This window comes from Dendropsophus ebraccatus, chromosome 2, assembly GCF_027789765.1.
Source record: "Dendropsophus ebraccatus isolate aDenEbr1 chromosome 2, aDenEbr1.pat, whole genome shotgun sequence".
In the NCBI taxonomy this organism is placed as follows: Eukaryota; Metazoa; Chordata; class Amphibia; order Anura; family Hylidae; genus Dendropsophus; species Dendropsophus ebraccatus.
Window position 1 is genome coordinate 16,165,487 of NC_091455.1, and position 25,821 is coordinate 16,191,307.

The 25,821-nt window shown below is 44.5% G+C and overlaps 1 protein-coding gene across 3 annotated transcripts in view; it reads left to right on the forward strand.

Annotated features, from left to right (window-relative positions):
- KCNQ3 (potassium voltage-gated channel subfamily Q member 3) overlaps positions 1-25,821 on the forward strand; it is a 118,279-nt gene that overhangs the window by 74,528 nt on the left and 17,930 nt on the right. Inside the window, exons 2-10 of one of the 3 annotated variants that reach the window (XM_069959824.1) lie at positions 5,202-5,292; positions 9,320-9,446; positions 9,822-9,997; positions 11,858-12,010; positions 12,086-12,196; positions 15,036-15,131; positions 18,634-18,728; positions 21,190-21,216; positions 25,459-25,515. In XM_069959824.1, coding sequence (XP_069815925.1) covers positions 5,202-5,292; positions 9,320-9,446; positions 9,822-9,997; positions 11,858-12,010; positions 12,086-12,196; positions 15,036-15,131; positions 18,634-18,728; positions 21,190-21,216; positions 25,459-25,515 — 933 coding nt within the window. Of the gene's footprint in view, positions 1-5,033; positions 5,095-5,201; positions 5,293-9,319; positions 9,447-9,821; positions 9,998-11,857; positions 12,011-12,085; positions 12,197-15,035; positions 15,132-18,633; positions 18,729-21,189; positions 21,217-25,458; positions 25,516-25,821 lie in introns of those variants that run through there. The other 2 variants (XM_069959823.1, XM_069959822.1) reach the window with 2 other exon arrangements.

Consider the following 25,821-nt stretch of genomic DNA (forward strand, 5'->3'; position numbering starts at 1 on the left):
GTGGGTGGTGGCCTGCATGCATTATACTATAGCCCAACATTGGTTTCCCGTTACCTCTGTCTCTTGGTCAACACAGAGTGTAATTTCCAAAACAGAAACGTAAAGAAAATGTAAAGCTAAGATTATTTTCATTTTTGTTTAGATTGTAAACCTTGATATTCAATTTGTCACATTTAAAAAAAAATGTCATCAATATAGCGCATCCTAAAATGATAGTACAGATAGCCAATGTATAGATAGCTATTGAAGTGTTCCTGATGTCCTACCACCATGACATGGATAGGTCGGCCAGCTTAGGTCCACGATTGACAGCGACTTTTGCTATAAAGGAAGAGTTTTGGTGGTGAGTGCCTGTAATTGTTTCTCCTACACTGTTATTTGTAGAAACATACAAATATCACGTGTCTGTACGTATGACCTATGGTTGCATAACTTGACGGAATTGAAGTTTATATCTCCTGCAGCATCAGAATATGATGACCTTCTAGAAAGGACACATTGGTTGTTGCTCTGAGCGCATCTCTGTCTTACAATCCTCGGTTGAATGTCATCTACGTAATAAAAATAAATATATAAACCGCAATGCGCTATATAAAGCCAGTCCCAAGATGGCAGCTCTCTGCACACAGTGTACGGATATTGGCTCAATTGATCTGACAAATAATGCACAAGAAGAAGTTCGGAAGTCAGAACGTTTTTTTTTTTTTGAGAAATTCGATAATTTAGTGAACGAAACCTACCCAGGAAAGAGATTGGTCAGGATTCAGCCACTTTTGTTATCGTTTTGTGCAGAATACTATTGTTTTTGGCTAAATAATGTTGTACTGACTTTTATAGCAATAATCGTACACGTTCCCTTCCTATAAGATGATGTCAGTCAAGACTATTAAACAATTTCCAGTTTCAGGTCCTGTCCCGACTTCTCTTTGGGGTCCCAGTGAGGACCCCAGAACCAGGTGAACATGAAATGTGGATAGTGGTGGACATCCTAAATGGTGTTGGTGTCCCACCTTGGGGGACATGTGCCATGTGTGGACTCTTTATGATCCAGCCTTGGATGAAGACTAAACTAGATGGATAGATGACTTTCCCATTTTCTGGTACACAGCAGAATTCATAGTCCTCTTAAAGGTATCCTATTGGGACTGAGGGGAATATGGCAGTGGTGTATACTTACCTGTCCCCCTCTGCTGCAGCTGCCTGGTCCCAGGCCACCTGCTCTCTGCTGATTTCAGCGTTTTATCAACATCCGCTGAATACACAGTATAGAATCTAAGCTGAGTGGCCATTTCTGGTGGAAGCAGAACATCAGTGAACGTTGCTGAAACACTGACAATGCGTGGAGCAGGCATCCCAGGAACTGCTGGAGAGGCACAAGTAAGTATACATCACTGTCATGTCCCCGGAAGAATCGCTAATTATCAATTTTTCCTGGATAACACCTTTTGAATGGGGTTATCCAGTGTTAGAAAAACATGGCCACTTTTCTCCAGAGAAAACACGACTCTTGTCTCTAGTTCAGGTGCGGTTTGAAATAAGCTCCAGTCACTTCAATGGAACTGAGTTGTGAAACCTGAGTCATGTTGGGAGAAGGTGGCCATGTTTTTCTAATGCTGGATAAGTCCTTATATGATGACGAAAGGTCACAATTTTGAGGCTGGAAACCACGCCCACAACATCACACCGCCATGTGACTATCATAGGATGTTCTTACAGCGGAATGTTGGGACCTGTCCAAAGGAATAATGTTTCTCCTTGAGGAGAGTGTCATAGACGTATGTAGGTTATTAATGCACCACTGGGAATTCTGGGAAGAAGTATAAGGAAAGAAACTCTCTGATGCCACCTTTTGGACGTAGCTTTCCCTTCCGTTAAGATGTTATAGGGCATGACTGGGAATATAAGCCAAGGCAGATAACTCTCCAAAAAAGTTTACCAGTTATTCCAAAAATGTGCACCTGTAGTGTCCCACTACGACTTTTCTTGTTTTCTTTTGTTAGTGCAGTTAACTGCCATGCCCTAGTCCAACCACTAGGTGTCCCACTCCCCCAGGGCACAGCTGCAGTCAGCATGGAAGGTTTAGCTACACTCTCATTCTCTTCTACACTTTCTTCCTGTGGTTAGTCAGCTGGAGCCTTGCTTTAGGCCAGACATGATGCAGAAAGTCTAGTTACAGACAGAGAGGAGAGAACACCTGTTTCCAGAGCTAGATACACACTCAGTTATGCGTTACAAGATCTATCCCCAGGGTAGCCGGAGATAAGGGAGCAACCCTCCTTGCCTTAAGCCATGGATCCCTTTCTCAGGACAGTCACCCCCTAAAGAAGGAGAGAAATGTCAGACTGGTCCCCAGTAGAGCACAATGCAAGATAGCCACTCTCTACTGAACTTTGCTCAGCTGAGTAGGAAGGAAACTACTAGCTAGCTACCCCCAGAGAAAGAGACCTGGGACTTGTACTACCATTTAGGACAGGAACCTGACACTGAGAGGCAGAAGGCGGTGAGATAACCAAAAGCTACCACTTGTACTCGCACTTAGTACTTAAGTACTATTATTTTGTGTTACACTGAATATTAATTCCAGTAAAGTTGAATAATGTTTAAAGTGGGACTCTATCTTAGTGTCTAGTGTCATCTACACTCTGCACCTCACATCAGTTCCACTTAAGGTCCAGTTGCAGCACTGCGGTCTTGGGTTTGAGTCTAGAGATATATCCATGATGCCTGTGTTCTCCTCTCAGACTCCAAACACACATACCAAATGGATTCCTATAAAAAGTGATCTCAGTGTTTGGCACAGATCGGGAAATTAGAATGTGAGCCACAGCCGATAAATAGAGATGATCGAATATCGGGAAATGTTAGGTTTGATCGAACTCAAACCTTCTCGAACCTTCAGCATTTTATTCCCGATGCCTTCCCGGTCCGTGGGGAAGATGGAGACAGCCCAAGTACCTCCTGGAAAACAGGGATACAGCCTATTACCTGTGGCCAACCTCTCTTAGTCCACTTGGATATTGGCTTTGACTGTGGTTCGAATCCAAGAGCCTTAGAATCTGCTATATATAACCCATCATTTACTTTTTTTTGTGAAGAGTTGTACTGTTGAACCATTCAATCCAAAGTTTCAAACTTCCGGAAAGTTTGTGTTGCTGCTATGTAAACCCGACCTGTGCAGCCGAGCGGCTTTATCATCAGTGTAATAGTGAGTGGGTGGGCGCACAACCTGCAAAGCACTGATAAGTTTTACTGTGTCACAGCCGAATAATGGATAACTTCTACATAAACATCTAAACTCATCAAGACAGATATCGCAAGTCCTCAGCTGTGCCGTCCCGGCCTGCATTACCGTAAAATCGTCCTTTATTACGTCACCGGCTCACTGTTCTTTAGAATCTGATCTATATATGTCTCCTGCACTCTTCTCTCCTGCACATAAGAAGTGAATATTTATAACTATATAAAAAGTTTATTCCGAAGAGGTACTTTTGGATGCCTCCCCCCATATTGCGAATTCACTATCACTATTCCGGCAGTGTAATCAGTTTCATCCCAACTCTGCTCCATCTATACATTTCCTTATTGTATCCGGATCATGTGACTTCTGATCAGCCACCATCTGTTGCTCAAAATACATACTGTAGCAATGTACATCTCCACCTACTGAGCTGAGTGCAGATGGATATGTATGCTCAGTCACTCTCCCCACAAGAGTATAACAACTATAATACTGCCTCCCGTATACAAGAATATAACTACTATAATACTGCCCCCTATATACAGGAATATAACTACTATAATATTGCTTCTATATACAAGAATATAACTACTATAATACTGCTCCTATATACAGGAATATAACTACTATAATACTGCTCCTATATACAAGAATATAACTACTATAATACTGCTCCTATATACAAGAATATAGTGTAGGGAACCAGGTGGTGTTTCAGAAAAAAGACTGCGCCATCAGCATCCCTGTGCCGGCACCAGTCTGTTAATGTGAAAAACTATAGTGATGTACCCAGTGATAATAGTAAGTATAGTAATTTCTGCCTCTCGCATACAGGTCTTACGGTTATATTATTGTGTACAGTTCTGCATCACATCATGTCTTTTACACTTCGATAACATTTTGTGTAGGGGTAAAATTGTAATTTCCTTTTCACCCCTGTGATTTAGCAGTTGAATAGGAGGAGGTGATTGTCTCCATGTTCTCTTATGCACTACTGGCTTAATTGGAGAAATAACTAACAGACCTTGACAGGAATCCCAAAAGACTGCGGAGTGACACATTGTCGTGAGTGAGCGCTGATTCACCGCCAGGCGGCATTAACTCCAAAAGTGGCTGAACTAATGAACCGGAACCTGCCGGAAAACTTTTAGTAAAATGAATAACTTCTCCCTTTTGTATTTCTCCTCTTTCATTATCTATCTATCTATCTATCTATCTATCTATCTATCTATCTATCTATCTATTATCTATCTATCTATCTATCTATCTATCTATCTATCTATCTATCTATCCATCTATCTATCTATCTATTATCTATCTATCTATCTATCTATCTATTATCTATCTATCTATTATCTATCTATCTATTATCTATCTATCTATCTATTATCTATCTATCTATCTATCTATCTATCTATCTATCTATCTCCTATCTATCTCCTATCTATCTATCTATCTATCTATCTATCTATCTATTCTCTATCTATCTATCTATCTATCTATCTATCTATCTATCTCCTATCTATCTATCTATCTATCTATCTATCTATCTATCTATCTATCTATCTTCTATCCATCTCCTATCTATCTATCTATCTATCTATCTATCTATCTATCTATCTATTTCCTATCTATCTATCTATCTATCTATCTATCTATCTATCTATCTATCTATCTATCTATCATCTTTCTTTCTTTCTTTCTAACGTTGCATCTCTTTTTGTTTTTTGCTACATGCAATAAATACCACTCTTTTTTCACCTGAAGCTGGTGTGCTGCAGATTTTCCTTTTGTATTCGTTGGGATCCCGAGCCTATGGACTTACTCAGTACAGCACCCGCCATCTGTATTTGGAAGTGCGGCTTTCTCCTACTTTCTTTCTTTCTTTCTTTCTTTCTTTCTTTCTTTCTTTCTTTCTTTCTTTCTTTCTTTCTTATAAATGTGATATTTTGTTGTATTTCAGGTTCCTTATTGTCCTGGGATGTCTGGTGTTAGCGATTCTTACAACGTTTAAGGAATATGAAGATATTTCGGGAGACTGGCTCCTCCTTATAGTAAGTGTTAGGGGAATTCTGTCTTGGAATAAATGATCCCCAGTGCATCAGTAATCCCTTCCCCCCCATACGCTATGTATAATAGTGTGCGGTAAATGATCCCCAGTGCATCAGTAATCTCCTCCCCCCCCATACGCTATGTATAATAGTGTGTGGTAAATTATCCCCAGTGCATCAGTAATCTCCTCCCCCCCATACGCTATGTATAATAGTGTGCGGTAAATTATCCCCAGTGTATCAGTAATCTCCTCCCCCCCATACGTTATGTATAATAGTGTGTGGTAAATTATCCCCAGTGCATCAGTAATCCCTTCCCCCCATAAGCTATGTATAATAGCGTGCGGCAAATGATCCCTAGTGCATCAGTAATCTCTCCCCCCATACGCTATGTATAATAGCGTGCGGCAAATGATCCCTAGTGCATAAGTAATCTCCTCCCCCCCATACGCTGTGTATAATAGTGTGCGGCAAATGATCCCTAGTGCATCAGTAATCTCCCCCCCCCATACGCTATGTATAATAGTGTGCGGCAAATGATCCCTAGTGCATCAGTAATCTCCTCCCCCCCATACGCTGTGTATAATAGTGTGCGGCAAATGATCCCTAGTGCATCAGTAATCTCTCCCCCCATACGCTATGTATAATAGTGTGTGGTAAATTATCCCCAGTGTATCAGTAATCTCCCCCCCCCATACGCTATGTATAATAGTGTGCGGCAAATGATCCCTAGTGCATAAGTAATCTCTTTCCCCCCCATACGCTATGTATAATAGTGTGCGGTATATCATCCCCAGTGCATCAGTAATCTCTTTCCCCCCCATACGCTATGTATAATAGTGTGCGGTAAATGATCCCCAGTGCATCAGTAATCTCTTTCCCCCCCCCATACGCTATGTATAATAGTGTGCGGTAAATGATCCCCAGTGCATCAGTAATCTCTTTCCCCCCCCCATACGCTATGTATAATAGTGTGCGGTAAATGATCCCCAGTGCATCAGTAATCTCTTCCCCCCCCCCATACGCTATGTATAATAGTGTGCGGTAAATGATCCCCAGTGCATCAGTAATCTCTTTTCCCCCCATACGCTATGTATAATAGTGTGCGGTAAATGATCCCCACTGCATCAGTAATCTCTTCCCCCCCCCCCATACGCTATGTATAATAGTGTGCGGTAAATGATCCCCAGTGCATCAGCGAGGACGCCGACATCACCTGTCACCACTCTGAAGGGTTAATCTAACAAAAGCAGGCAGGTGTTTAGAAAATCTTTGTAAACAAATGGTACACTCTAATTTACATAGGTAGCTGAGATATAAGCTGCTGTTTGCTGGGTCCTGGCACCTGTGCCTGGGATATATATATATATATATATATATATATATATATATATATATATATAATGAAACAATAGACCATTATATTCCAGAAATTGTAGCAATCCCCCTGAGGCCTGAACACACCCAGCAACAACCTAAGTGAAAGCCGCCGCCGCCGCCGCACGCTCCACCTGCTCGTGTTGCTAATCTCATCTTCCCCCCTGTTGAGTATACAGCACCCGCCATCACGGCTGGATTACCCACAATGCCTGATGCATTAGGCCTGTTCCTATAAATATTGTATGTGCAGAGCTGGAATAACCAGGGCACCTCCTGCAATATCCAGGCATTATGGATGCCGAGCGCAGCACCAGATAAAGGGAACCTGTCACCAGACTCTTATTTATGTCCAGCTGCTTCACTATAAGGAGATTCATCAGGGGATGGGCCACTCAACATGTGGGCTGTCATCCTCCAGACACACAGGGACCTGTAGTGTCATAGCAGGTGTTATGCTGCCATCTAGTGGTGATAATTGGGTACTGCTGTGTGTACCCTTTGTACTACTAAATGCCTGGACCAGCTTCTGTTACCCCTGAATAAGAAAGAAAGTTAGGAAAGTTGGATGACCCCTGTAATAGTATTAGTAGAGTGCCCCTATAAACAGTATGTGCGGTATTACACATGTAATAGAATAAGAAGAATGCCTCCTATAAACAGTACCAGCTGTGCCCTGTCAGTAGAGTGACCCTATAAACAGTATGAACAGTGCCACCTATGCTATAGTGTCAGTAGAGTGCCATATAAATAGTACGATCTATACCCCACATGTTATAGTGTCAGAAGAGTGCCCCTAAAAACAGTACCAGCTGTGCCCTGTCAGTAGAGTGCCCCTATAAACAGTATGAGCTGTACCCTCATGTAATAGAATCAGTAGAGTGCCCCTATAAACAGTACCAGCTGTGCCCTGTCAGTAGAGTGCCCCTATAAACAGTATGAGCTGTACCCTCATGTAATAGAATCAGTAGAGTGCCCCTATAAACATTACCAGCTGTACCCTCCATGTAATAGTGTCAGTAGAGTGCCCCTCTAAACAGTACCAGCTGTGCCACCTATGTTATAGTGTCAGTAGAGTGCCACTATAAATAGTACGAGCTATACCCCACATGTTATAGTGTAAGTAGAGTGTCCCCATAAACGGTACAAGCTGTGCCCTCCATGTAATAATGTCAGTAGAGTGCCCCCTATACATAGTACCAACTGTGCCCCATGTAATAATGTCAGTAGAGTGCCCCTATACATAGTACCAGCTGTCCCCCCATGTAATAATGTCCGTAGAGTGCCCCTATACATAGTACCAGCTGTGCCCCCATGTAATAATGTCAGTAGAGTGCTCCTATACATAGTACCAACTGTGCCCCCTATGTAAGTGTCAGTAGTGTGATCCTATACATAGTACCAACTGTGCCCCCTATGTAATAGTGTCAGTAGAGTGCTCCTATACACAGTGCCAGCTGTTCCCCCATGTAATAATGTCAGTAGAGTGCCCCTAAACATAGTACCAGCTGTGCCCCCATGTAATAATGTCAGTAGAGTGCTCCTATACATAGTACCAGCTGTGCCCCCTATGTAATAGTGTCAGTAGAGTGCCCCTATACATAGTACAAACTGTGCCCCCTATGTAATAGTGTCAGTAGAGTGCTCCTATACATAGTACCAGCTGTGCCCCCATGTAATAATGTCAGTAGAGTGCTCCTATACATATTACCAACTGTGCCCCCTATGTAATAGTGTCAGTAGAGTGCCCCTATACATAGTACCAGCTGTGCCCCCTATGTAATAGTGTCAGTAGAGTGCCCCTATACATAGTACCAACTACGCCCCCTATGTAATAGTGTCAGTAGAGTGCTCCTATACATAGTACCAGCTGTGCCCCCTATGTAATAGTGTCAGTAGAGTGCCCCTATACATAGTACCAACTGTGCCCCCTATGTAATAGTGTCAGTAGAGTGCTCCTATACATAGTACCAGCTGTGCCCCCATGTAATAATGTCAGTAGAGTGCTCCTATACATAGTACCAACTGTGCCCCCATGTAGTAATGTCAGTAGAGTGCCCCTATACATAGTACCAACTGTGCCCCCTATGTAATAGTGTCAGTAGAGTGCCCCTATAAACAGTACAAACTGAGCACCCTTTATATAATAGTGTCAGCAGAGCGTCCCCATAAGCAGCATCAGCAGGGTACCCCATATCTAATAGTTTCATCAGAATACATTGGATTACTGAACCGGTGCTGCTTATAGGGGTGTGAACAGAATACCGCATATGAACAGGTTGGGCTGAGTGTTCCATACATACAGACAGAGGGTTATATGTTACATGATAATATTCTACCTGCCTGTAGCCACCACTAGGTGGAGCTATCCAGTTTATTCAGTTCTCATTAATGTGAATGGATACTGTTTATCCTGTAAGCCCGCTAGTGGCAGCTATGAGGAATTACTGGTGACACTGTCCGTTACGACAATAAATCTTAGCACGGACTCCTCTGTAATAACTACTAACGGGGGGAATACGGGGGCAGTAACATCCATACAAGCCAATGGCTCCTATACAGGTCTATAGGAGGGGGAAGGGCACCAAATACAATAGGACAGGGATGTATGTTGGGGAACCTAATGTAACAATGTGTCTCGTTCTTCTTCTAGGAACGATTCGCCCTCGTCATCTTCGGAGCAGAATTCGCCTTAAGGATTTGGGCCGCCGGTTGCTGCTGTCGCTACAAGGGCTGGAGGGGAAGGCTGAAGTTTGCAAGGAAACCTCTCTGTATGCTGGGTGAGTGCCGCACCTGAGAAATAGCCGAGCTGATAGAATAAGGACGCAGCATTCTGCATTATATGGGGGCTTGGGTTATGCCAGACTGCAGGCGGTACAAATAGACCAACTAATAGCTGGTCTACACTTAAGCCCCATAGACTTTAATGGGAGACATCACCGCATACAAAACTCAGTGACAATAACGCAAACAAGTTCTGTTTTTTTATGAGATGATTACTCGCTGCCATCTGCTGGTCAGGATTAGTATTACACTAGGTAACAAGCCATATAAATGATGGTTACTCACTGCCATCTGCTGGTCACAATTAGTAGTACACTTGGTAACAAGTCATATAAACCCCATTTATTTCGTATACTTTGTCATGTTCTTAGATATCTTTGTCCTGGTCGCTTCTATTCCTGTGGTCGCTGTTGGGAAAAATCAGGGAAATGTGTTGGCCACGTCTCTTCGGAGCTTGCGTTTCCTTCAGATTCTGCGGATGCTGCGGATGGACAGAAGAGGAGGGACATGGAAGCTCCTGGGGTCTGCCATCTGTTCTCACAGTAAGGTCAGTGCTGAGAACAGATGTATTGTACATATTGCCTGAAATTGCTATCTATCTATCTATCTATCTATCTATCTATCTATCTATCTATCTATCTATCTATCTATCTCCTATCTATCTATCTATCTATCTATCTATCTCCTATCTATCTATCTATCTCCTATCTATCTATCTATCTATCTATCTATCTCCTATCTATCTATCTATCTATCTATCTATCTATCTATCTATCTCCTATCTATCTATCTATCTATCTATCTATCTATCTCCTATCTATCTATCTATCTATCTATCTATCTATCTATCTATCTCCTATCTATCTATCTATCTATCTATCTATCTATCTATCTCCTATCTATCTATCTATCTATCTATCTATCTATCTATCTATCTATCTATCTCCTGTCTGTCTGTCTATCTATCTATCTATCTATTATCTATCTATCTATCTATCTATCTATCTCCTATCTATCTATCTATCTATCTATCTATCTATCTATCTATCTATCTATGATCTATCTATCTATCTATCTATCTATCTATCTATCTCCTATCTATCTATCTATCTATCTATCTATCTATCTATCTATCTCCTATCTATCTATCTATCTATCTATCTATCTATCTATGATCTATCTATCTATCTATCTCCTATCTATATATCTCCTATCTATCTATCTATCTATCTATCTATCTATCTATCTATCTATCTCCTATCTATCTATCTATCTATCTATCTATCTATCTATCTCCTATCTATCTATCTATCTATCTATCTATCTATCTCCTGTCTGTCTATCTATCTATCTATTATCTATCTATCTATCTATCTATCTATGATCTATCTATCTATCTATCTATCTATCTATCTCCTATCTCCTATCTATCTATCTCCTATCTATCTCCTATCTATCTATCTATCTATCTATCTATCTATCTATCTATCTATGATCTATCTATCTATCTATCTATCTATCTATCTATCTATCTATCTCCTATCTATCTATCTATCTATCTATCTATCTATCTATCTATCTATCTCCTATCTATCTATCTATCTATCTATCTATCTATCTCCTATCTATCTATCTATCTATCTATCTATCTATCTATCTATCTATCTCCTATCTATCTATCTATCTATCTATCTATCTATCTATCTATCTATCTCCTATCTATCTATCTATCTATCTATCTCCTATCTATCTATCTATCTATCTATCTATCTATCTATCTATCTATCTATCTATCCATCTATCTATCTATCTATCTATCTATCTATCTATCTATCTATCTATCTATCTATCTCTCTATCCTTGTGTAACACTTGATATGTCCTTGATAAGTATTTAGTATTATAGCCATTATACAGTTACTCGCTGCCATCTGCTGGTCAGGATTAATATTACAGCAGGTTACACCAGGTCAGGCATATCCCATTCACTCTTGATTCTCTTTGTGCTTTCCTTAGCTATCTTTGTCCTGTCTTTGTTCATCTTTGTGTAGTTAACCCCTCCACAGAGTCCCATCCCTGGTACAAGGCAGCCATTCTGGGGGATTTATCAATGTGTAGCTGTCATTTGTCTAACATCAAAAGGCCTATTCATAGGATAAGCTGTCAGTATGATGGGGACTGTCTGGCACTCCCATAAATTTACAAGGGACAGCGCTGTAGTGGTTGTCTCTGGTACTGCAGCTCCTGCAATACCCGGTATAGCCACTACCAAATGTATGGCGCTGCACCTAGTAACCAATGAAAGGGATGCAGCGCTCCATCTCTCTCCATCAGCTGAAGCGGAAGCCATTACTATCAGTGTCCCAGAAAATACCTTTCCCCTTGTTCCTTTCCCCTTTCCCATCCAGGAGCTCATCACTGCCTGGTATATCGGCTTCCTGACACTAATCCTCTCATCATTCCTTGTCTACTTGGTGGAAAAAGATGACCATGAGCTGAATGCAAAGGGGGAGAAGATCGAAGACTTTGAGACGTACGCTGACGCCCTCTGGTGGGGACTGGTGAGTATAGGCCATCAGGGGGGCAGCACCTTCTGGGATCACAGTCTGCTATTAATCATGAATCTCTCCCTATAGATCACACTTGCGACTATTGGCTATGGAGACAAGACCCCAAAGACCTGGGAGGGCCGGCTGATCGCAGCCACCTTCTCCTTGATCGGTGTCTCGTTTTTTGCGCTTCCTGCTGTGAGTCGTCATAACTGTTGGGTCCCACTAGAGGGAGCTGTCTCATATATGTCTGAGCTCTGTTGTCTGGTATGGTGGCAGGAAATCTCTATGGTTAAGGAGAAGTCCTGGTTTTGGTCACTTTAAAGGGGTACTCCATCCAAAAAATGTTTTCTTTCAAATCAGCTGGTTTCAGAAAGTTATAGAGATTTGTAATTTACAGTAATACCTAAATTTCCCCCTGATGTTTTGCTCGGTATCCGAACAAAATCAGGGGGATAACTGTCAGCTATAGAAGTGTGAAAGCGTATAGGAAGTGCTGCGGGCCGGCGGGGGGATGTGGAGACAGGTCAGTGCAGGGAGCAGTGCGGCCAGCTTCTTTAAAGAAGGGAATCCCATCATAATGAGGGGAACCCCCACTTCTTTACAGGGTGTCCCCCGCAGCTGAGAGGAGCAGGAGAACAGCGGCAAGTTTAAATAGCCGCCCGCTCCTGCCTCTCACTGAGCGTGGAGCGTTTTTACGCTCTGTGGGTCGGACACTCTGCACCTGACTCATGGAGTGTAAGAACCAATTAATCAGATTTACATTGTTCCCTATGGCTCGGTTCTCGAACTGCTCGCACTGTACTTCTATTTAAAAATCTCTGTACTTCCAGTACATATCAGCTGCTGTATGTCCTGCAGGAAGTGGTGTATTCTCTCCAGTCTGACACAGTGCTCTCTGCTGCCACCTCTGTTCATATCAGGAAGTGTCCAGAGCAGGAGAGGTTTTCTATGGGGATTTTCTGCTGCTCTGGACAGTTCCTGACATGGACAGAGGTGGCAGCAGAGAGCACTATGTCAGACTCCCCACAATAAACTCTCACTGCCCCCCAATAATCTGTGCCACTGCTCCCCCTCCCCACAATAAACTCTCACTGCCCCCCAATAATCTGTGCCACTGCTCCCCCTCCCCACAATAAACTCTCACTGCCCCCCAATAATCTGTGCCACTGCTCCCCCTCCCCCCAATAATCTGTGCCACTGCTCCCCCTCCCCACAATATTCCGTTCCACTGCTCCCCCTCCCCCCAATAATCTGTGCCACTGCTCCCCCTCCCCCCAATAATCTGTGCCACTGCTCCCCCAATAATCTGTGCCACTGCTCCCCCTCCCCCCAATATTCTGTGCCACTGCTCCCCCCAATAATCTGTGCCACTGCTCCCCCTCCCCCAATAATCTGTGCCACTGCTCCCCCAATAATCTGTGCCACTGCTCCCCCAATAATCTGTGCCACTGCTCCCCCTCCCCACAATAATCTGTGCCACTGCTCCCCCCAATAATCTGTGCCACTGCTCCCCCTCCCCACAATAATCTGTGCCACTGCTCCCCCCAATAATCTGTGCCACTGCTCCCCCCCTCCCCACAATAAACTCTCACTGCCCCCAATAATCTGTGCCACTGTCCCCCAATAAACTCCCCCTGCCCCCCAATAATCTGTGCCACTGCCCCTTCTCCAATAAATTGTGTCTCTGCTCCCCTAGATAAATTGTGCCATCGTCCCCATAAATCCCCGGCGATCGGGCGTGGGAGTTGTAGTTTTTCAGTAACTGGAGAAGACTGCACTAATAAACTGTCCCACAAGTCACTGTTTCCCAACAAGTGACTCTTCAGTTGTTGTCAAACCACAACTCTCATCATGTCCTGCTAGCAGTGCATGATTGGAGTTTTGCAGCAATTGGAGAGTCACATGGTCTCTAAACACCCCACAAAACACTGCCCCACTCCCCTTAGTACACTCAACATCTCCTGGCCCGGGAGCTGAGCTGCTGCTCTGGCCTCCTCTAATCAGGTCTGGGCCAGGGCAGAAAGGTGCAGGGAGTGCAGATCAGGCTGAGGAGGAGACGCTGGCTGGCTGGGCAGGGGGGTGAATGTTCCATACCTCCAACAAGTCTCAATGAGGAAAGAAGGCAGCCCTGGTGGGACTGGGCCCCTAGGGATGCTGTGGGCCCCGGCACTTGCCCAGGTAAGCTGAGGTGTGATGGAGGCCTCAGGGCGGGATATGTTTGTCGCTCTTCTTCCACCATTTTCATGATATACTGTCTGCCAGATGCCATCGTGTTGTACAACACAGAAATGTATTTCTACTCTCGTAATCAATTATAACATTTACTAAGTAAAATTAAACAGGTTATCCAGGATTAAAAAAGAAAAAAAAAAAAGTAGCTTTCTTTTAGAAACAGCGCCACTCTTGTCCTCAGTTTGGGTGTGATATTGCAGCTCAGTTCCTTTGAAGTAAATGGCAGAGAGTTGTAATACCACACACAACCTGAGGACAGGGATGGCGCTGTTGTTGCAAGAATGGGGCTATTTTTGTAATCCTGGACAACCTCTTTATTGTGCTGTAGAATTTTTTTTACCATGCAAAGATTATAGTTCCTAGTATGACGTGAATAATGGTAAGGGTATGCTGGGAGTTGTTGTTCCTTCCACCATTGCTACAGATCTTACAAGTGAGTGCAGCAGAATATGAATTACATCAGCGGCAGCAGAGCTGCAGTAACCCGGCTCCACCACTACACAATGAATGGTGCTCATCTAATAATAATAAGCTGGCCTATAGACATCCAGCAGTCTCCTCCTTATTATCACAGACAAAGTGTTACCAATATATAAGTGGCTGCCATAAGGCATATCCCTAAATGCTGTTAAAAGCAGCTCAGACAAGATGTCTGCCTCCTCCTCCCTTCCCCCTCTAATCAGGTACAGAATACAGAAAAAACTAAATAAATAAAAGGGAGGACTGTACAGCGGCTCTTGTGATGTCACATGACAGCGGATATTGGGGTGGAGCTTACGGGGTGCTCCTCTCTGTGTTTCAGGGTATCCTCGGATCGGGTCTCGCTCTGAAAGTTCAGGAACAACATCGCCAGAAACATTTTGAGAAGAGAAGAAAACCAGCAGCAGAGCTCATCCAGGTAACACAGTGATGATGATGTGTGATACCTATATGTATGGTGTGTGATACCTATATGTATGATGATGTGTGATACCTATATGTATGATGATGTGTGATACCTATATGTATGGTGTGTGATACCTATATGTATGATGATGTGTGATACCTATATGTATGATGATGTATGATACCTATATGTATGGTGTGTGATACCTATGTGTATGGTGTGTGATACCCATATGTATGATCATGTGTGATACCTATATGTATGATGATGTGTGATACCTATATGTATGGTGTGTGATACTTATATGTATGATGTGTGATACTTATATGTATGATGATGTATGATACCTATATGTATGATGTGTGATACCTATATGTATAATGTGTGATACCTATATGTATGATGATGTGTGATACCTATATGTATGATGTGTGATACCTATATGTATGAAAATGTGTGATAGCTATATGTATGATTATGTGTGATACCTATTTGTATGATGATGTGTGATACCTTTATGTATGATCATGTTTGATACCTATATATATGATGTGTGATACCTATATGTTTGATGATGTGTGATACCTATATGTATGATTATGTATGATACCTATATATATGATGTGTGATACCTATATGTTTGATGTGTGATACATATATATGATGTGTGATACCTATATGTATGATGATGTGTGATACCCATATGTATGATCATGTGTGATACCTATATGTATGATGATGTATGATACCTATGTATATGATGTGTGATACCCATATGTATGATGTGTGATACCTATATGTATGATGATGTATGATACCTATATGTATGATGTGTGATACTTATATGTATGATGATGTGTGATACCCATATGTGTGATGTGTGATACCTATATGTATGATGATACATATATGTATGATGTGTGATACCTGTATTAATGATCATGTGATACCTGCAGTAGTGGATTATAACAGGGGCGTTTTGGGCGGCAGCCCGGGGCCCTGAGCTCCTGGGGGGCCCATGACCACCCAAAAGTACTTATACTTTCAGTGGTGTACTGTCTCCTGTCTACACTTCCGCCATGATTTGCAAAAAATCACAGTTTTTTATGGCAATTTTGCACAAATCAGGACATCATGACATTATCTGTCCTGTACTATGAACACCACGCTAGTGCTGCCATAGCTACAGTGCGGTGGGGGGGGCCCAGGCTTGGTGAACAGCCCGGGGCCTATGGTAAAGTTAATCCACCCCTGGATACCTGTATGTATGATCATGTGTGATACCTATATGTATTATGATGTATGATACCTATATGTATGATGATGTGTGATACCTATATGTATGATGTGTGATACCTATGTATGATGTGTGATACCTATATGTATGATGATGTGTGATACCTTTATTAATGATGATGTGTGATACCTATATGTGCGATGATGTGTGAAACCTATATGTATGATGTGTGATACCTATATGTATGATGATGTGTGATACCTATATGTATGGTGTGTGATACCTATATGTATGATGATGTGTGATACCTATATGTATGACGATGTGTTATACTTATATGTATGGTGTGTGATACCTATATGTATGATGATATGTATGTAATTTTTTTAATTAGATTTTTTTGCACATTGTTATGGGGGCGGCCATATTGCCTTGGTTTATGTTATCAGCATTTAGTGATATGCTTTATGGAAAGACTTATGGACATAGACAACAATAGACTCTGTCCCCTTGAGATGAATGTGAAATGTTACTGAGCGCGCTCTGTGACCTGTGAGGAGGTCATTCCACAGAGAGCTGCTATTAACTCCTTTACAGGTGTCACATGACGTTGCAATGCTGTACGGATCACTTTACAGCAGCCTTCTCTTATCACCACAGACACAACAGGAAGTCTCAGCTTAGATTTAGCCCCAAAATTCTTAAAAAATCAGTTTAACATAAAAACATAATTTGTACAATACTTCATTTTCTGAGGATGTGTTCCCTTTAAAGAGGACCTGTCACCCCCCATGCCGGGGTGACAGGCTCCCGACCCCCTGTTAGATCCCCCTATACTCACGTGATCCCGCCGGGTCCCGCTTCCTGAGCCGGTCGGGTCACGGAGATTTCAGCGCCCGAAGCCAGGCGCGCACGCTGAGAGATGAGTCCGATGCCCATAGGACTCCCCATTCATTCTCTATGAGCATCTGACTCTGCTGTCAGCGCGCGCCGGGCTTCGGGCGCTGAAATCTCCGTGACCCGACCGGCTCAGGAAGCGGGACCCAGCGGGATCACGTGAGTATAGGGGGATCTAACAGGGGGTCGGGAGCCTGTCACCCCGGCACGGGGGGTGACAGGTGTCCTTTAAGTAGATAGATAGTGTCCGTTTGCCAGTTAGTAGGTGTCCCCAGTAGGTCTCTATTTTGCCCATTATTACCTAGGGGCCCCTAGTAAGTAACCCTGCCCAGTGATCCCCTCCATAAGGTCGGTGTCCCTCCCCCCTCGCTAGGTCGGTGTCCCTCCCCCCTCGCTAGGTCGGTGTCCCTCCCCCCTCGCTAGGTCGGTGTCCCTCCCCCTCTCTAGGTCGGTGTCCCTCCCCCTCTCTAGGTCGGTGTCCCTCCCCCCTCGCTAGGTCGGTGTCCCTCCCCCTCTCTAGGTCGGTGTCCCTCCCCCTCTCTAGGTCGGTGTCCCTCCCCCTCTCTAGGTCGGTGTCCCTCCCCCTTGCTAGGTCGGTGTCCCTCCCCCTCTCTAGGTCGGTGTCCCTCCCCCTTGCTAGGTCGGTGTCCCTCCCCCTCACTAGGTCGGTGTCCCTCCCCCCTCGCTAGGTCGGTGTCTCTCCCCCTCTCTAGGTCGGTGTCTCTCCCCCTCTCTAGGTCGGTGTCTCTCCCCCTCTCTAGGTCGGTGTCTCTCCCCCTCTCTAGGTCGGTGTCTCTCCCCCTCTCTAGGTCGGTGTCTCTCCCCCTCTCTAGGTCGGTGTCTCTCCCCCTCTTTAGGTCGGTGTCCCTCCCCCCTCGCTAGGTCGGTGTCCCTCCCCCCTCGCTAGGTCGGTGTCCCTCCCCCCTCTCTAGGTCGGTGTCCCTCCCCCTTGCTAGGTCGGTGTCCCTCCCCCTTGCTAGGTCGGTGTCCCTCCCCCCTTACTAGGTCGGTGTCCCTCCCCCCTCGCTAGGTCGGTGTCCCTCCCCAGGTCGGTGTCCCTCCCCCCTCGCTAGGCCGGTGTCCCTCCCCCCTCGCTAGGCCGGTGTCCCTCCCCCCTCGCTAGGTCGGTGTCCCTCCCCCCTCGCTAGGTCGGTGTCCCTCCCCAGGTCGGTGTCCCTCCCCCCTCGCTAGGTCGGTGTCCCTCCCCCCTCGCTAGGTCGGAGTCCCTCCCCCCTCGCTAGGTCGGTGTCCCTCCTCCCTCGCTAGGTCGGTGTCCCTCCCCCCTCGCTAGGTCGGTGTCCCTCCCCCCTCGCTAGCTCGCTATGTTTTGCAGGATTACGATGTGGTCACTTCCGGCTTTGTTTCTCTCTTTTTCTGTAGTCTGCTTGGAGATTTTATGCCACTAACCTGAGCAGAATCGATCTGACCGCCACCTGGAAGTACTACGAGACTGTGGTCCAGTTTCCGTATTTTAGGTAAGTACAGAAGAATAAAGAGATGCCACAATGGAGGTGTCTAGTCTGATGCCTGCGCCGGCCCACAATGCGTCAGCCATGGAACCCCACATACAGATTGCTTTATCATCTGCTGCTGGGCTCAGGGCTCTGTTCACATGACAGAAAAACCTCGGTGAAATCAATGGAAGGTAGATTGTTAAAAACCATGTGAATAACTCTTAAGGCTATGTTCACACTATGTAAGAGACGGACGGTCTCTGAAAAGATCATCTTTTATGCCGCAGAGTCCTGATGCAGGCGCATCCATGTACGCCTGCATCAGAACTTCCCACCGCACACTATGGAGCGTGCGGCCACAGGTGCTCGCTCCACTGTGTGCACTGACAGGGCTTTTTGCGGCCGCTATTCACGGACATGTCAGTTTTCTACGGTGTCGCTGGGGATCCCGGCTGGAGTGTATACTATGTGTATACGCTCCAACCGGAATTCCCTCAGAAAGCAGCACTACCTAAATTCTGCGGGAATCACGGCTGTTGTAACAATGGCCGTGATTCCCATGGAACTTATGTTGTGTGAACATAGCCTAAGGAAGGAAAGAAGGAAGAAATGGGGAAAGGGAAGGAAGTAACAAAGGGAGGGAAGAAAAGGGGGAGAGAAAGGAGGAAAGGAAGAGCAAATACAGGGAATCAGGAAGGAGGAAGAAGCGGAGAGGTGAGGAAAGAGACTAAAAAAGGAAGGAGAGAGGAAGGAAGGAGAGAGAGAGAATGTGGGATGGCAAAGAAGAGAAGAAATGGAAGAAAGAAGAAGAGGAGGAAGGAAGAAAGCAAAAAGGTGGAAGGAAGGAAGGAAGGCAGGGAAGGAAGGAAGGGAGGGAGGGAGGGAAGGAAGGGAAGGAGGGAGGAAGGAAGGAAGGGAGGGAAGGAGGGAGGGAGGGAGGGAAGGAAGAAAGAAGGGAAGGAAAGGAAGGAAGGAAGGAGGGAGGGAGGGAGGGAAGGAAGGAAGGAAGGAAGGAAGGAAGGAAGGGAAGGAGGAAAGGAAGGAAGGAGGTAGGGAAGGAGGGAGGGAAGAAAAGAAGGGAGGGAGTGAAGGAAGCAAGGGAAGGAAGGAAGGGAAGGGGAGGAAGGGAGGGAGGGGGAGGGAGGGAAGAAAGAAGGGAAGGAAGGGAGGGAGAGGGAGGGAAGAAGGAAGAAAGGGAAGGAAGGAAGGAAGGAGGGAGGGAGGAAAGGAAGGAAGGGAAGGAGGAAAGGAAGGAAGGAGGTAGGGAAGAAAGGAAGGAAGGAAGGGAGGGAAGAAAAGAAGGGAGGGAGGGAAGGGAAGGAAGGAAGGGAAGGAAGGAAGGGAAGGGGGGGAGGAAGGGAGGGAGGGGGACGGAGGGAGGGAGGGGGACGGAGGGAGGGAGGGGGAGGGAGGGAAGAAAGAAGGGAAGGAAGGAAGGGAGGGAGAGGGAGGAAAGAAAGAAAGAAGGGAAGGAAGGAAGGGAAGGGAGGAAGGAAAGGAGGGAAGGAAGGAAGGAAGGGAAGGAAGGAAGGAAGGGAAGGAAGGAAGGGAAGGAAGGAAGGAAGGAAGGAAGGAAGGAAGGAAGGAAGGAAGGAAGGGAAGGAAGGAAGGGAAGGAAGGAAGGAAGGTAAGGAAGGAAGGAGGGAGGGAGGGAGGGAAGGAAGGGAAGGGAAGGGAGGAAGGAAGGAAAGGAAGGAAGGGAGGGAGGAAAGGAAGGAAGGAAGGAAGGAAGGAAGGGAAGGAGGAAAGGAAGGAAGGAGGTAGGAAAGGAAGGAGGGAGGGAAGGAAGGGAGGGAGGGAAGGAAGGGAAGGAAGCAAGGGAAGGAAGGAAGGGAAGGAAGGAAGGGAAGGGGGGGAGGAAGGGAAGGGGGGGAGGAAGGGAGGGAGGGGGAGGGAGGGAAGAAAGAAGGGAAGGAAGAAAGGGAGGGAGAGGGAAGGAAGGGAAGGGGGGGAGGAAGGGAAGGGGGGGAGGAAGGGAGGGAGGGGGAGGGAGGGAAGAAAGAAGGGAAGGAAGAAAGGGAGGGAGAGGGAAGGAAGGGAAGGGAGGAAGGAAAGAAGGGAAGGAAGGAAGGGAAGGAAGGTAAGGAAGGAAGGAGGGAAGGGAGGGAGGAAAGAAAGGAGGAAGGGAAGGAAGGAAGGAAGGGAAGGAAGAAAGGATAAAGAAATAAGAAAGGGCAGAAGGGTAGAGGTGAGGAAAGGGACAAGAGCTACCTCCTTGCACAATCACACACAGTGAATAATAACATAAATAGATGGTATTATACTGTATATGAGCACATCCACATGGCAGCTACAAATGCACACACCTCTGTGCTATCTATAACAGGTGTGTGACCCCCAACTACAGCGACTGTAAAACCCATGAAAACATGGAGGAACTCCTAGGGGAAATAACACTGATAATCCAACATCCACACCTGAGCTGCTCCGCGCTTACTGTGTTTCTTTCTTCCTTTCTCTTGCTTGCCAATTTCCTTTAAAGGAAAGAACCAATGGATGGCGCTGCTAGGTATGTGTAACAGCTGTCTATCTATCTATCTATCTCCTATCTATCTATCTCCTATCTATCTATCTATCTATCTATCTATCTATCTATCTGTCTGTCTGTCTGTCTGTCTGTCTATCTATCTGTCTATTTATTTCCTATCTATCTCCTATCTATCTATCTCCTATCTATTATCTATCTATCTCCTATCTATCTATCTATCTATCTATCTCCTATCTATCTGTCTGTCTGTCTGTCTGTCTATCTATCTATCTATCTGTCTATTTATTTCCTATCTATCTCCTATCTATCTATCTATCTATCTATCTATCTATCTCCTATCTATCTCCTATCTATCTATCTCCTATCTATCTATCTATCTATCTATCTATCTATCTATCTATCTATCTATCTATCTATCTATCTTCTATCTATCTATCTATCTATCTATCTGTCTATTTATTTCCTATCTATCTCCTATCTATCTATCTATCTATCTATCTCCTATCTATTATCTATCTATCTCCTATCTATCTCCTATCTATCTATCTATCTATCTAGAAAGGACGATGATCCGCAGCACACCAGTCGAGTGAAAAAGCTTAGTGTTTTATTTTGAAAATTTCAAACACAGCAACACAGCATAGAACTATAGTGCTATGCTGTGTTGCTGTGTTTGAAATTTTCAAAATAAAACACTAAGCTTTTTCACTCGACTGGTGTGCTGCGGATCATCGTCCTTTCTACTTATTGAGGTTCATGGTCGGAACCAAGTCTGCTGGCACCCGCTTCTCTTGGACTTGTAGTGTCACTTGCATCCAATTCCTATCTATCTATCTATCTATCTATCTATCTATCTATCTATCTATCTATCTATCTATCTATTAACCTGTAGTCCTTACTGCTGTGGTTGTGCACTGGGTAGGGGCACAGTTTCCTGCACCACTGCTGGATTTGACCTTGCTGCTGTCATATAGCTGACGACCACTAGGTGTCACTGTGGTACTGCAGGTCAGGCTCAGCCTTCTGCAGCTTTTCATCTGGTTTTGCAGAGCTCCTATTATTATAATGATGATTTTATTTATTCATTCTGATATAAAACAGATAATTACTTCTACAGTTTTATCTTAATTATGAAATTGCGCCCTACTTAACGCGGCGGTGGCAGATTTTGCAGGATGAGGTTAGTCTCTGTAGGTCAGGTCTTATCCGCTGTGATAGGTCTGATCGCTATCGAATTGATTAGTGATTGAAATATAATTAAGGAGATACGTCCTGACATTTACTCCGGAGTCTAAGTAAAAGCACTGGGAAAAGTCATTCTGCCGTCTAATTGAGTCCTCGCTGTTTCTGCTAGGAAGAGATTTCCATGACAATTCATAGTCCGTAGTCAGTGACTGAGTTCTGGTTCATTCTACCAGGAGGAAATAACACTGCATTACTTCTATCCTTATATAGGGCGGCCTCAACTAGTAAGAGATTCCCATGGCCTTTCCCTAGGTTACTGTCTAATCAGGGTCATTTTTAAAGGAGAAGTCCAGTGAAAATTTTTATGAAAGTAGTGTATTGCCCCCTAAAAGTTGTACAAATCCCCAATATACACTTATTACGGGAAATGCTTATAAAGTGCTTTTTTCCCTGCACTTACTACTGCATCAAGGCTTCACTTCCCGGATAACATGGTGATGTCACTTCCTGGATAACATGGTGATGTCACTTCCTGGATAATATGGGGATGTCACTTCCTGGATAACATGGTGATGTCACTTCCTGGATAACATGGTGATGTCACTTCCTGGATAATATGGGGATGTCACTTCCTGGATAACATGGTGATGTCACTTTCTGGATAACACGGTGATGTCACTTCCCGGATAACATAGTGATGTCACTTCCATGATAACACGGTGATGTCACTTACCGGATAGCACGGTGATGTCACTTCCTGGATAACATGGTGATATCACTTTCTGGATAACATGGTGATGTCACTTCCTGGATAACATTGTGATGTCACTTCCTGGATAACATGGTGATGTCACTTCCTGGATAACATAGTGATGTCACTTACCGGATAACATTGTGATGTCACTTCCCGGATAACATGGTGATGTCACTTACCGGATAGCACGGTGATGTCACTTTCCTGGATAACATGGTGATATCACTTTCTGGATAACATGGTGATGTCACTTCCTGGATAACATGGTGATGTCACTTCCTGGATAACATGGTGATGTCACTTCCCGGATAACATGGTGATGTCACTTACCGGATAGCACGGTGACATCACTTTCTGGATAACATGGTGATATCACTTCCTGGATAACATGGTGATGTCACAACCCGACTCCCAGAGTTTTGCGGGCTGTGGCTGCTGGAGAGGATGATGGCAGAGGGATGCTCAGTGTCCCCCCACTGCCCTGTGTCCCTCAGTGTCCCCCCACTGCCCTGTGTCCCTCAGTGTCCCTCTGCCATCATCCTCTCCAGCAGCCACAGCCCGCACAGCTCTGGGAGTCGGGTCGTGATATCACCATTTTATCCAGGAAGTGACATCACCATGTTATCCAGGAAGTGACATTACCATGTTATCCAGGAAGTGACCTCACCATGTTATCCAGGAAGTGACATCACCATGTTATCCAGGAAGTGACATCACCATGTTATCCAGGAAGTGACATCACCATGTTATCCAGGAAGTGACATCACCATGTTATCCAGGAAGTGACATTACCATGTTATCCAGGAAGTGACATCACCATGTTATCCAGGAAGTGACATCACCATGTTATCCAGGAAGTGACATCACCATGTTATCCAGGAAGTGACATCACCATGTTATCCAGGAAGTGACATCACCGTGTTATGCAGGAAGAAACATCACCATGTTATCCAGGAAGTGAGGCCTTGATGCAGTAGTAAGTGCAGGGAAAAAAGCACTTTATAAGCATTTCCCATAATAAATGTATATTGGTGATCTGTATAACTTTTGGGGGGCAATACAATACTTTAACAAAAATTTTCGCCGGACTTCTCCTTTAAGTCCATAATAAATACAGATCACCATACACATCAACATCTACATCCACCCAGGATTCTTCCTTTCCTCTTGGCTTGACATTTCCTAAGATAAATGATGTTAAATAGCTATTCTGATTTCACAAAACTCTATCGGGAGATGTGTCTGCTATATGTTTCTCTAGGTCGCCCTCCGGTGGTTATGAGGTGAATTGCAGCATGTAAGGAATTTTGTTCCTATAATGCAATAAAATTAAACTTCCCCAACTCAGTTTGCTCTGGGGGAACGTTCTGCTGAAAAGCTAACAGTGGGCACTTTACGTTTATTAAAAGTCAGAGATAGGTGGCGCTGTAGCTATGGAACAATAGGAAAGTTATGTTGTCCACACCTGAACACAGTTTAATCTGTACAGCATGGTGATGAATGTCATTCTTCATATATATGACTGTATGTCAGTCATACACTATGGGGGAGGTTTATCCAACATGCTGTAAAGTGAAACTGGCTCAGTTGCCCCTAGCAACCAATCAGATTCCACCTTTCATTCCTCACAGACTCTTTGGAAAATGAAAGGTGGAATCTGATTGGTTGCTAGGGGCAACTGAGCCAGTTTCATAAAGAGTTTCATAAATGAGTTCCTTACCACTGAGCAGGGTCTATCTCACATTTCTTAAAGGGGCTTTATAAGTTCCCGCCATTGGGCTTGAACACCAGCCCATCTGGGACTTAGAAATCATCATCATTGGAAAGTTTTCACTTCATATGGCAGCGGTAGGGAACCCCTCTCTACCCCTGCTATATGAAGGGAAAACTTTATGACTCCACCTGTATAGGACCATGGGGAGGGGCATTAACAACCACATGCTCGCAGATCTCACTATTGGACTATAGAACGCAATAAAATCTTATACGGTCTGCCCACCTTTGGATACTATAGGTAAGTCTCAAGAATCTCCACTTATTGTAAAAACAAAACACAACATGGTTGCTTTCCTAAAGAAACAGCGCCACCCTTGTTCGCAGGCTGCGTGTGGTATTGCAGGTAAAAACTTTGATTGAAATTTGATTTGAAATACCACGCATAGACCATAGACAAGATCAGTGCTTTTTCCTTAAAGACCATTGCCGACCACTTTAAGTGGACTTTTCCTTAAAGTGACAATGCTACTCGTGTCATTTCCATGTCATACTGCCAGTGCATGTCTGCTCACCAGTCACATCCTAATAATGTCTCCTTCAATTCACAGTAATGTCATTGTTATTAGGGACTCATACTTTGGATCAAGCATCAAACGAAAACTTAGGTATCAGAACGCTCATCGTTGCACATCTGCATCTGTTGCATGCTTGCATCGTGCTGCTGTCTGTGGTATGGTTGGGGCAGGGGGGTCTCATCGTTCAGCTTGGGGCATTTAAAGAGCTCTTCTCCCTAAAAACCACAGTCCTGGACAATTCTATTCAGTCATTTCCTATAGACCTATAGATATATCTAGAGAGCTGCCAGAGAGTCACTTACCATCACTATTCCTGCAGTGCCATCTGTTTCATCCCAGCTCTGCTGCATCCATACATTGTATTACCGCATCTAGGTCACATGACCTCTGATCAGC